At 40.5% G+C, this 12733-nt stretch overlaps 2 protein-coding genes across 2 annotated transcripts in view; one reads left to right on the top strand and one right to left on the bottom strand.

The window, feature by feature from the left end:
• Nucleotides 1-901: 901 nt before the first annotated feature.
• On the bottom strand, nucleotides 902-3792 carry c6h1orf210 (chromosome 6 C1orf210 homolog). The gene is made up of 3 exons (XM_070832342.1): nucleotides 3509-3792; nucleotides 3099-3293; nucleotides 902-2559 (listed from the first exon to the last, which is right to left on the bottom strand). The coding sequence occupies exons 1-3, from the start codon at nucleotides 3561-3563 to the stop codon at nucleotides 2372-2374; spliced, it is 438 nt and encodes a 145-aa protein (XP_070688443.1). The 5' UTR covers nucleotides 3564-3792; the 3' UTR covers nucleotides 902-2371.
• Nucleotides 3793-9027: 5235 nt separating this feature from the next.
• Nucleotides 9028-12733, top strand: part of tie1 (tyrosine kinase with immunoglobulin-like and EGF-like domains 1) — a 31151-nt gene continuing 27445 nt past the window's right edge. Inside the window, exon 1 of the mRNA XM_070832300.1 lies at nucleotides 9028-9341. The gene's annotated coding sequence lies outside the window, so the exon portion shown is untranslated. The remainder of the gene's footprint in view (nucleotides 9342-12733) is intronic.

A 12733-nucleotide genomic window follows, 5' to 3' on the forward strand; every position in this document is an offset into this window, starting at 1 on the left:
TGTCAAGCTGGCTGCAGTAAAAGAAACACAGCTTCCGCTTTTAGAGTGCTGGTATTATTATTATATTAATTATTATTATCTAGTCACTCAAGATTTCAAATGGTGACATACTACGTACCATACCGTGACAAGAAATTGCTGTAAATCAAAATTCACACTATGTAAAGCAGTTAGAATGATCAATCATCTTCACGTGCACTGCATAAGTCAGTGCATCAAAACTGCTTTCGATACAGGAAGCACATTTTATTGCAAATACTGATGTCATTTTGAGCAACATTTTGGATTCTGAACTTCAACCAGTAATGGAGGATTTTATTTACATTGATTGCTACTTTTATTAGTTGTCATATATCAGAGGAAAATTGACTTTTTACTCCACTGGCCTACTGTTATTTGATAACAAGAGTTACTGATTAATCGTGTAAGATATGGTGTATCATTATACCCATCAGTGTGCAGATAAGAAGATAAAACAAGGAAGCAATTAGAAATTACATATTGATTTGACAGTACAATCAACTACTATAATTGTACCCTCTAAAAAAGGGGCCAGTCTGCTTAAGTACTTTCATTTATGATACCTGATAATACTTTTACTACAATGCAGAGCTTGTACTTGCTATGGAGTATTTTTATATTGTTGTGCTACTGCTTTTACAAGTAGAAAATATTTCTCCCACCACTGATCAGTGCTTTTACATGTATTAATTTGTTAAGAAATCTATCAACACAATATCCAATCCAATCCAACTTTATTTATAAAGCACTTAAACGCAACAGCAGTTCACCCAAAGTGCTCCACAATGAAAATAGTAAAAACTACTAAAGACAACACAGTCTTATAAACCTCTTCAGTATTTTACACTGAAGCGGTGTGCTAAATTAGTAAAAGAATCATAGATTATATTCTAATGAGGGTTTATATTGTACACACACATAACAGGAAACTATGCCAGATGCTGCACTTTTATTGTGAAGGCACGGATCGCCGTTGTTCCGGCTCGGCTCGGACTACTTTACGTGAACTTGACGCTGCTGTGTTTCCGGGTGGGAGTGGGGAGCCTCGCCTGACAGCTTCACGCAGCCCTGTCAGACCGCTCTCATCAGCTGGATGGTCTCAGAGGATCCGGAGCGCTCCAGGCCTCTTTTCGAGACACAGTGTCAAGCTTAATTACTGTTGTTGATACCGATGTTGTAAAGTTTCCAAAGAAAGGTGAGTGTGAGGATCCCAGTCTGTGACCAACGAGACAATCAGGAGCCAAATGGTGGAGAAACTAGTCCACAGAAGTTAGGCCACATCCATTGTTTGGGTTTAAAAATAGACCTGTCCAGGTGACACTGTTTAGGTTACAAGTGGGTTTTTATTGAGGTCACACTCTTTACAATTTCCTGATCAAATAATAATAATAATAATAATAATAATACATTTTATTTTTAGGGTGCCTTTCAAGGCTCACAAGGTCGTCTTACAGAATACAAATAAAACATACAATATAATAAATCAAAGCACGTGGTAAGATGATAGTAAGGGGAGCGCTGACATCATTCAAAGTCTGTTCTAAAAATAAGGGTCAACTGGAAAGTAACTAATTGCAAGCAGGTTAATTCCTGTTACTATAAATGAACCTTGCCTACATTTTTTTTTATGCAGCAGTAGCCCTACATTTGTTTTTGTTTTTTTCAAAACTTACAAAAATCTGTAAAAGGAATATTTTAAAAAGCAAAAATCAAAACGTACACTGATGCTGTAACAACACAGTCGCTTTGAGCCTCTTGTCTCTTGTTGCTTGTTGAGCACTCAGAGCTTTCTATAAAACTTCAGTCATATTATACATCCATGCACAAAACATGACGGTGCAAAGTGAAAGGATTGTGTTTACATTCGGCACAACTGTGGTTATCTGTCTAAATCACACGGAGACGTTTTGCATAACTTGTGCTGTCGAATCAACTAATCACTCCAGCAATCGACTCTGGTGAAACAGATGCAAAGGTCAGAATTACTGAAGGCCCTTTGATATCTTTTTCACTCAAGATTTTTGCTGTTTCAGGACAAAATCTGATTATCTTTGATTATCACTTACATCTAAACCTTTTATGATTGTTGTCAGTATAGTTATAGTATATAAAATGGACTTCTATCTATTGTCCCACACTAAGTGTATTCTAAAATTCTCATGTATGCATCCTTAGATCGCACATTAAGAAATACTGCCATAATAATGCACGTTACATGAAGTCATTCTTTGTTAAAAGTAACCAATGTTTTCCCTTTTTGTGTTGGACAGTATGAGTCTTACTCAAGAGAAAGTGGGAGTGGAATCGGTGGCTCGGGGGTTTACATAGCCGAGGAGGAGAGCCAGTCCAACTAGCCGATGGTAAATTCAATATCATCCATCTCTTCCTCTGTGTCCTCCATGTTCTCCGCTGCTCTCTCAGCCCTCGCTCTCTCGCTGGCCGGGATGTAGTTGTCCTCAATGAAGCCGTCATCATCTTCCTCGGTCACGGGAGGGATACAGTGAGGGTTGGTTGGCATGGCGAATCCCACCTCCGGACCTGGGAGCAGCAACAGAGGCATCAGGACCAACGGCCATTTAAAAAGGTAAGTTCTGTGTGTGTCACTCTAACTGACAGCGTGGTTGGTGTTTAGAAAAATGAGAGACCTCACCCCATGGAAGACTGAAAGCTGTAATCTGTAATGTCACATTGATGGACAGCCCGAAGCTGCTTTAACAGTGACTAATGGCTAGGATTTGTTTGATCAGATGAAGTTTGACAGATGTTTTAACCCAAAATGAGCCTTTAATGAGCCACAGAGTTTGTCATGAAGAAAAGCAACACATATATTCTCTCATTAGTTTTTGACTTTGAGAAGTTGTAATGTTTTTCTTACAAATTAAGACTTACAAATTCTGACCTTTTAGGGTTATAATGATATGAGGAGTTGCTCATTTACCGTACACACCCAGCTGTTTGCTAACTTTGTCTGTGAGCCATAGCTCAGTGTCCTGTATAGGAGCATTTTTTTACCTACTGCGTAAAGAAAATTATGTTTCTTTTTATATTGAGGTTAGTTTTATGGGTTAAAAACCAACCTGACAATTCACAGTGGCTAATAGTGTCAGCCTCCCTCAGCCGCGTGTGCCTGTAGCTGGCCAGGTAACGCCGAACCACCTGGCATTTAGCCAGAAGGGCGATAAGAATAGAGACGCAGACGGCTGTCACCAGGACGGCCACCAAGAACTCCCAGTTGTGAGAGGTGTATTTGCCTGTCTGGGTTGCCAAAGTGCCTGCAAGAGAGGAAAATGAATCACATCTCACTTAAGCTGCCGTGATTGGGAAGCATTGTCCTGGTGTGATCACACACCAGGACAATGTGGAAAGCACTTGAAATACCCCCCCACATCATCGCTGCCTTTAACAAAATGATCTGGTTTAAACTAAGAATGAACGGATTGGTTCTGTTTGCCATGTTTTAGCAGATGTGCTGTAACTGAGTTCTTACCATTTTGTGTTGTTGGAGCAGCTATAGAGAGTGTGCCATTTGATGATGGCTCCATCTGGCTTCGCTCGTGTTTGTGCACTCTCTTTTGGGGAATGACTTGTCCTGTTTGGCTCAATTTGCCTCTCGCTGGATGGGACCTGCCTCTTTTTATGGGGCACCATTAACTCTAGCATGAAACCACTGACCTTGGGTATATATCACACATACATCAGTCAATAGAACAGTTTTTGTGACCTGCTTATTTGGAGTCTCCAGCAGACTCTTGTAAATGATGCTGGAAAGGAATTTTTAACTTCTTGACCCGCTGATGTTTGGTAATGTATGAAGCCGGTTAATCTTGTATTGTCTGCAGAAGGTAAAAGATAAATGGGATCTGAGGGAACGGTTGCAGGGCAGGCATCTTCCCAGACGAGGGAGGTAGTTTACTGGAAGATGTCTGTTGACCAGGAGGCAGTTGAACTGTAAGAGATCCACTAGGTGGCAAGGTTGAGAGGATATACGTCAGTTCAGTAACAAGTGAAAGGTGGTGGCAGCATTCACATCCTATGTGAATGTTGAAATATGAGCCTCCTCTTGCTGCAGTCACATGAGTCTTTAGAGAAAGTGAAACAGAGAATTGAATCAGTATTTTACAGTGTTACACATTTGCCTACAAAGGCATCTTGCAAAAAGAAAAACACATCTGCTTTTCCAGTTCTGTAGCATATCAGTAAACTACAATGCCCCCATATCCCATGTGCATTATGGCTTTGAATTCTTTAGGACTCTTTGTGCCAGCAAATGCATATTTTATAACTGAGTCACACAAAAAGAACACGAACAATCAAATGACCTAAATATTTCACTTAGTATGTATGAAGAGTGAGAGTGTCATCATAAAAAAAGGAGACGCTGCCTGGATCCTTTAAATCCAGAAGTCATAATTGAGTACAAGCTGTCAGGAGCTCGGGAGGATATCACCCACAGCAGGAAAAGTGTGTCGCAAACAGGAAGTCTCACATAGTGTAGGACCTTCCTCCGTGGGTCTAACCGGCACAAAACGCTGGTGAAATCACTAATATGAGTGTGTGTGAAAGAATGTGTGCTTCACGGTTTCCAACAATAAGGTGCCACACATTTAATGATTCTCAAAGGCGAATAAAAGAAAACGTACCAGACATTATTTGTTTAGAACAACAAATCAAAAGGCTTTTTTTTTTTAAATTTAAATGCCATTAAATATGACCAACAGTTGCTTTTGAAGGAAAACTTTGATATATTGTGGCAGAGCGTGAGATGAGAGGACCATTTAAAGGGAGGGCCAGCAGCCGATTAGCTTAGCTTAGCACAAAGAGATATAACAAGGGGAAAACTACTAGCCTCTGTCAGTAGATTGTTTAATCCATCGAAAAAAACTAAGTGACCAGTAACTTCCTCAAAAAAGAGTCTGGCAGTTAACCGTCATTAAAATGGCGTTTTTATGGGGGCAGTTTTGATCTTCTCATGTAACTCTCCGCAAGAAAACAAATAAACGTAGTTCCCATAATGTCGAACTATTCCTTTAATGACAAATTGTACTATAAATCATCATCATGATTTTTATACTCATTTTGTCCTCACTCTGTGTGAGTTGAGATTAAAACGTTGATGAAGTTCTGAATGCAAATACGAACCTGTTATCTATGGTAGCTTATGTTTGAAAGATAGGAGGCCTTTGTGTACAGTTATATGCAACTTTGCCAGACATTTGCATGCATGAGTCCACAGACTGGTTCCCTGTGTTTACAGTAGAGCTGTGAGGATGCAGTCAGACAAGTTCACTGTGCACTCACCGTAGTTTGTGTTGCCTTGCTAGCACCTGTATTTTCAATGCTTTTGACCTGTATCGTTTTCTTAAAGATGCTCAAGGACATGGTTTAAAGGGCCGTATTAGTTAGATTTTTTTCCCTGCCTGAACACTTAAGAATAAACATTACCATCTAAACATTACACTCAACAACAAAAGCCATGCGTTAGCCTTAAAAGCTTTAATTTTCTTTGTTTTTCAGCTAACTGTCTGGTGGATGTGACGTCATATTTAGTGCACAGATCTGAGAGATCAACAATTTCCAACCATATAAACATACAGGTTATAACCCATAATGTTAAACTATTACTTTAATATGTGACCTGGTGAATTAGCTCAGAATATTAAAGTAGATATTATGATATGGTATTGAGACTGATTATTCTAATGTAGCCTTGCAAATCCCAAATGTGGACTTAATGTCCACACTGATCGACTGGTAGACCTTTACCTACTTCATCTGGATTTGATTGGGAAGACATACTGTCTGACAGTATTGTCTTTTAAAATATGCCTACATGACAAATAGCCGCTTTGTTTTTTATGAACTTGAATCTTTCTGTAGGAGAAATTTCAAAATAAAACCCAAACTAATGTAACGCCAGGCTGCAATTATGTTTGACCCTCACACTTCTGAAATAATAGCTCCCTGTCTACTATAATTTAGAATCTCATCTACATTTTCTTCCTTCCTCCATACTGTGGTTTGTTGCATTCTGAGATGTAATTAAGATGTGTGTATGTGTCTCTGTCTCTCTTTCTTGGCTCTGAGGTGATTTTTCACAGCAAGAGGGGTCCGGCTGTTTAGCGCCGGCCATTAGGCCTCTTCCTTTTCGTCTTCTGCAGCTATTCTCCTCAGCAGTGTTGGCTGTAAACACACCGACAGGCCTGCCTTTATCTCTTCCTGTTCTGTCCTCACAGAGGCAAAGCACAACAAAATCCACCCACCAAGCAGTGCAGGGCCGGGAGCTATAGGAGAGAAGCTTGGGAGCCAGAAATCTATGTGTGCCAGATCTACGAGTGTTTGTGAGCTCTGCTGCGCACTGCTACTGTACGATTATTTGTCTTTGCATGTGAACATGCATGTGTAAGAGGCCACATTTGCATCTTTGTCTGCAATAGTCGGAGTTTGAACATTATTCTCAGTCACTCTTTGTTTCACTGCCCCAAATTGTGAGTCGAGTGTCAGTTTATAGACTCTAATGATGGCCAGGGGGCGTGAGATGTTCTTTCTGTCATCAAACTGAATTAAACATTAACATTATGTTCTGCTCATGGAGTGTGATCACATTCCTTTGCACAGACAAATTAACTGTAAGCTATTTTATGGTTTGGAATTGAAGTGTAAACTTACGCAGGTGAATACATTTGAGTACATTTACTCAAGTACTGTTCTTAACTATGAGTTTGAGGTAGTTTTACCGTACTGCTACTACATGCAACTTTATTCTTTCATTTCATTACATTTCAGAGATACATATTGTACTTTTTACTCCACTATGTTTATTTGACGTAAAACCAGTCTGCTTGGGGTCTCTTGTCATGTTTCTATGACTTGTTTGGAGCGTCACCAGCTACAACAGTAATGTGCTGCTTACGCATTGATGCATCAGTATAGAGGACATGTCAATATACTGATGATCTAATGAAAATGATCCCAAATTTAGATTTTCGTATTACATTTTACTGATATTACGTCACTCAAGTGGAATTTTGAATCATGGAGTATAACTTATAATGAAGCATTTTTACTTTGTTGTATTTTACCTTTTACCTTCAATACGTGATAGAGTTCTTCTTCCACCACTCAGCTTATTCAACAAAGAGCTTGATTTGCATCCAAAAAAACATCACGGAATTACATCAAAGTGCATTTTGAAAACTGCTCACGCAAAATTCATTGGCTTCACATAACCAACCACCCTAATAATACCTGACTAAGCAAACATTGCTCTCCTTGGCTCCGATAATCATAGAATCGCAGAAAATGAAAGAGCCGTCCTTCAGTTGACCCTCGCCCCAACGATCCACAGAGCAACACGCAGTAAGCCACCCTCTTTCCCTCTTATCTCTCTGCCAAGATCTGTATTTTTGTCTTGCTTTGAAAATGTGCGGAGGAGTCAGGCTGTGCCATTGTTTGTCAAGGATAATGGCAGAAGGTCTGATATTGCCATGAGTTGAAAAACAGCTGGCAGAGACATTGTTTATGAGCATAATTGTTTCACTCGCACACTGTAAATTACAGCTCAAAGACCCTGTGTTAAATATTTTGGTATGCAAACTACACCTCTGAGAGATGATTAAGCTACTGTTGTTTTGTTCTCTCCCATTTAATTTTAATTGAAGCGAGGTTATGAGAGCTTAAGCAAAGTGCCCTTAAGTGTCATGTTTGGTTTCTGCCTTTCTGCCCTGGAATAATGGTCTCTGTCAACACAGGGACCACAGGGACACAATGAGTAAAAGTCAACCTTAGTACCGTGAGGCTAATGCAACAACACACTGCATAACCTGCGTCATGACCAAAAACTACTATATTTGATATTTAAAGAGTAGCTTCAGCGCTTGGCTGCTGTATTAAATAAACACTGTAAATCTGAATTATTACTTCTAAGAGGGTGAACAAGTGTGCTGCTAATGGTGCCTTACTGATTTGGATGAAAGCAGCAGGTGTCCAACATGCAACAGGTGCAGGAGATGGTTTTGCAACCAGATAATTGAAATAAAAACACTCTATGAATGTTTTCTGTATTGAGCAAGCATTGTCTTCATCAGCAGCTATCGAATAACTTCAGTGTAGAACAGTTTATGTTTCTAATGAAGTTACAGTACTCAGAATTATAATATATGTCTCCATATAAACCCCAAATAAACTTATATGAGTGCATGTGAAAAGTTATGTGTATGTTTACTCAGTTTTAATACACATTTTTAATCACATTGTGACATTTTGTACATTATTTGCTAATTATTCACTAGATATAAGCTATAACCCAACAAGCAGGTCAATATGATCTTAACATCGTGCAACACAGTTTGTAGACGAGACTGTCACAGCTCCCACTATTTGAAGAGCAGCAGTTAATTTCCAGTCTTACCTGGTCACCTGTCGGTGTAGTTTCCTCCTGTCTCACCGAGTTCTCCGTTTGTCCGTACGCTTTCACGTTTCACATCAACCTTGACTACATTTTCTTTTGCTTGGTCTGTAAAATGGAGAAATGTTGTGCAAAGGTTGTGCTCTGCCGCTGCTTCCCAGAAGGACAAGTTAATAGGTAACTTTGTAACTAAGGTGTGCTCTCCCCCGCCTACTGTTGCTCCTCTCCGTCCATTGGCACAGCAGACCTGGTCAGAGGCACTGCTGTCACTCAGCTATGCCAAACCAGGAAGAGGTCAAATATGACTTATTAGCAGTATGTTGTGTTTTAAATTGTAACTACAAATGTGCATTCATAAGTAAGACTGTGACCAACCAGTCACTTCTGCAAATGGACGTTCTGTTTGTGTAGATATGGTTCCAGTGGGTAATCAAATAATCTTGTTTGATCTATTTTGTGTGGCCTCTTCCCGTAATGTGTGTGTGTGTGTGTGTGTGTGTGTGTGTGTGTGTGTGTGTGCCTTCCAGGCACCACACCTTGCTTTGTTTATCTAAAAAGTAAACCCTTTTCTCAGAGCTTTTCAGATGAGGGAGGAAATCAGACAAGATACAGTTTGCGGCGACAAGGAGTTTTGTCTGTTTAAGACGTGCAGCCCGAGGGGAGAGAGCAGACCTCTGGTGGCTCTGAAAGGAAAAGCGAGGTGACCCTGAAAACAATAGGGCTACTTCCTGTCCACTCCACATCTTTACATCTCCCTCCCTTACTCTTCCTCCTTCCCTCCCTTCCTCCCTACGCATGTTCCAGGATGGCTCAGCTGCATGTCTTGGGGCAGATGGCACGGACGAGGATGGGCTGGGACAGTAAAATGATAACTCAGCATCAGCTGTAAGAAGCGGTTTCCCACCATAGATACTAGGTGCAGCTTGCTGCTGGCTGTTGGTGGACTCTGACAGTCATACTTTACCTATTTAGTATCTGTAAGATAGGCCTGATCATTGATTAAAATATACTTTAATGAGTATTGTGGGTTCATTTGGTCTTTGCACCATAGAGTTGAACTGGGATGAGAACAAGACAAAAAGTGGTGAATGTATTTATATCAAACTATCAAAACCAAGCTTTTAACACCACTGACATACTATCACCTTTTAACCTGATAGCAAAGACTTGTGTCCACCTGATGAATGTGAATCCAATATGAAGTCTCCCTTTTTCCTTTTAGCTCCATTTTCTATCTGTTTAGACAGCTGTGATAATTGTCTAATCAGACAGAGAGATTTTTTAAATGATGAAGACAGCAGCTATGGACATTTAATATCAGATGTTTTGCTGGTTATGTTTTCACTCCATTTACAACAGGAAAATATAAGCAAGGTCATTAGTGGCACCAAGTGGAGCAGATGTTATGATACTGGATGAGATTTTCGGCAGAGAGCAGGGACTTTCCCCACTTTTTCTACCTTGGGATGTTTACTGTTTGTCCTCTCAGCGAAGTGGTGGGGGTCTGAGGTCATGGCCCACTCTGTGCTGAAGATGGGAAGGCCTTGTTAGGTCTTTTAAGAGAGACGGGAAATAACAACACGTGTCGCACTGTACATAACAATGGATAGTCGGACTTGAGGAAGAGCTATGTGACAAACAAGCCTGCAACTGGGCATTAAGCACCAAGAAGACAATCCACAGCTCTCAGCAGGCATGATGGAATGATAACATTCGTTTTTCTTACCTCTCTCTCTCTGCTGTAGCCGTCGTGATCTGCAACCACTTGAGTGTAAATTTTACAAGGTGATTGCCTCGCATTGTTCGCATTTTTGTGAGTGTGTGAGTCCATATGTAGCCTCCATCTGGAAATGTGATAATGTGAGTGAGGCCCTCTGCACATCTGCTTTAGATCTGTTAATGAAACGCAAAAGACAATTTTATCTAAAAATAGCAGTATTATCTGAGTGACCTTTTATTGTAATGACTTGTACATTAAATGTGATATTCTCTATCATGGCTCTAATTTCATTAGTCAAGGTGCCATTTGAAATGTTCCCTCGCACACTGAAATAGGCCTTTTTCCCTCCTTCACATCCTTCACTCTGCTGCTGTGATGACCCAGTTTCAACAAAGAGGTTGTTTAAGTTTCATCTAATTTAATCTAATATAAGAGTTTCCTGACTTTATGTGCTCATTGGTGTTACATTACATACCTCACTTCCACTAACATGCAGTGGGAAGATCGTGAGTCTGGAACTATTTGGTTTGAGCTCCTGCCACATGCAGGTGTAATAGTGTGTGTTATAGAAAAAGAAGATATGGATACTGTTAATATGAGACATCTAGTTTTTTCCTTTAAAGGTGGGGGTGGTTTTACTCTCCAAGGTGAATTGCTGCTAAAAAAAATCTACCAATTGCATATAAACATAATGTTTTATATTTACCTAGCCTCAAAAGTATACAGGTCCATATTTATTGACCTGAATGCTGCCTCTGTGAGGAAAATTATTTATCCAAATGGAGTGTTAATCAGTATTTAGGACATTTATGACATGTGCTGCTGACCTCTTGGCCAGGTCACCCTTGTGAAAGAGATCTTGATCTCAATGGGTCTTTATCTGGTTAAATAAAGGTTAAATTAAAAAAAATAAATAAAAAATGTAGGATTACCTTACTGTTTGTTTTGGATGTCATGGTTGTGTGAATGTGGCCCTGTGATTGACTGGCGACCAGTGTACCCCGCCTCTCGCCCAAAGTCCACTGGGATTGGCTCCAGCCCCCCCCCCGCGGCCCTTAAGGCTAAGCGGTACAGACAATGGATGGATGGTTGTGTGAATGTACTCTAACAAAACGCTGACTGATAAACTCGGTGTAGAGAAACGCTCCCACAAGCACAGAAACGCACCTTTTGTGCAAGTGTAAAGACAGAGCTGCGTTAAAAACGTCAGTGGCTCACTGTGTTAAACCGCAGCCTGGTATCTTGTAGATCTGCTAACTTTGGGAGATTCATGTAAAAGTCAACACATTTTTAATAAGATCCAACTGTGCATTTTTGTAATCCCTCTGTGAATTCTGTGAGAATATTTATGCGAAAAGTGAGAGTGCTGCAGGATTCAGTAATGGCTCAGGGAGGAATTTGTGTTTGAAATGTTTCATATGGTGGCAGTATGAAAGACTTACTACTTCTTCTTTTTTAGGTTTGGCATGCAGAAGAGATCTGTGTCTGCAACTCCCTCTGCAGGTGCAGTTGTTTTTTTTAAAGTGTGCACACAATTCAGCTTTAAACAAATACTCACATTTTGGCTACTAGATAGGTCGCTAGACAGATTCATTTCTGTGAGTTGCTGAATGAAAAGCCACAAAAAACCTGATAAACAATCACTTTATGAGTGCAAATGCTGAGGTGGTCAAAGCACCAGCCTGTTGTATAATGTAGCGTCCAGCTTCTGTCTCACAAATGTTTTTTGTTCACACTGTTATGAAATACAACATACTGTTTTTGCAGCATAACTCCATGTAAAGAAAGCATTCAAAATCTTTAGAAAAGCAGTTTGGAAGATCCATGTTTCACCATGTGAAACAAAAGGTACATTGAAACCTGATCATTTTTATATTAAGCAGAAAGGTCAAACCAACTAATATTTTTCTTAAACAAACTTCCATCAAAACCAATCATAATACAAAAATTGATGCATTTCTAGTGGCTTCTTGGACATTAAAATTTCTAGTTCCTCTTACTGAAGCAGACGTGCATTAAAACATGGATTTCATACACTAATGTATGCAGAGCAGCACTGTCGCGTGTACGAGAACGTTTGAAGCCAGATTCCTCAGTATGTGAGGGTGCATGCCTGCTTTGGCACCAGCAGCCATCCAGCTCTCTCGTTTTGCGTCCCTCCTGCTCACCGGCTGATGGGAACGAGAACCTACAGACTGCAAAGCAGCGTGAGCACGTCTGTGCGTTTGAGTCTGTGTGTGTTGAGCAAACAGCTATCAGACAGGAGCCGAGCCCCGCAACCTCCACCCCCCACCATCACCTCCACAGGCCTTTTCCTGCCTGTAGGGTGATTCCTGCCCCTGTGCTCCCTCCACTTCCTTCACACACATATCAGCCTCCAGCAGCAGTGCCTCTTCCTGAATCTGGCTCAAGTTCTCTGGACACTTTGGACAAGCAACAACAGCTCATCCATCTCTCTTACTCTCTCTCTCTTGCGTGTTTTTTCTGCTCTGTTTAACTCTCACATCAGGTACTCCCAGGCTCACTGTTTCACTTCAGCATATCATATCACATCGTTCCCCCAGGTAACGCATTGTTGAATCACACTT

The sequence above is a fragment of the Pempheris klunzingeri genome, chromosome 6 (assembly GCF_042242105.1).
Source record: "Pempheris klunzingeri isolate RE-2024b chromosome 6, fPemKlu1.hap1, whole genome shotgun sequence".
NCBI lineage: Eukaryota > Metazoa > Chordata > Actinopteri > Acropomatiformes > Pempheridae > Pempheris > Pempheris klunzingeri.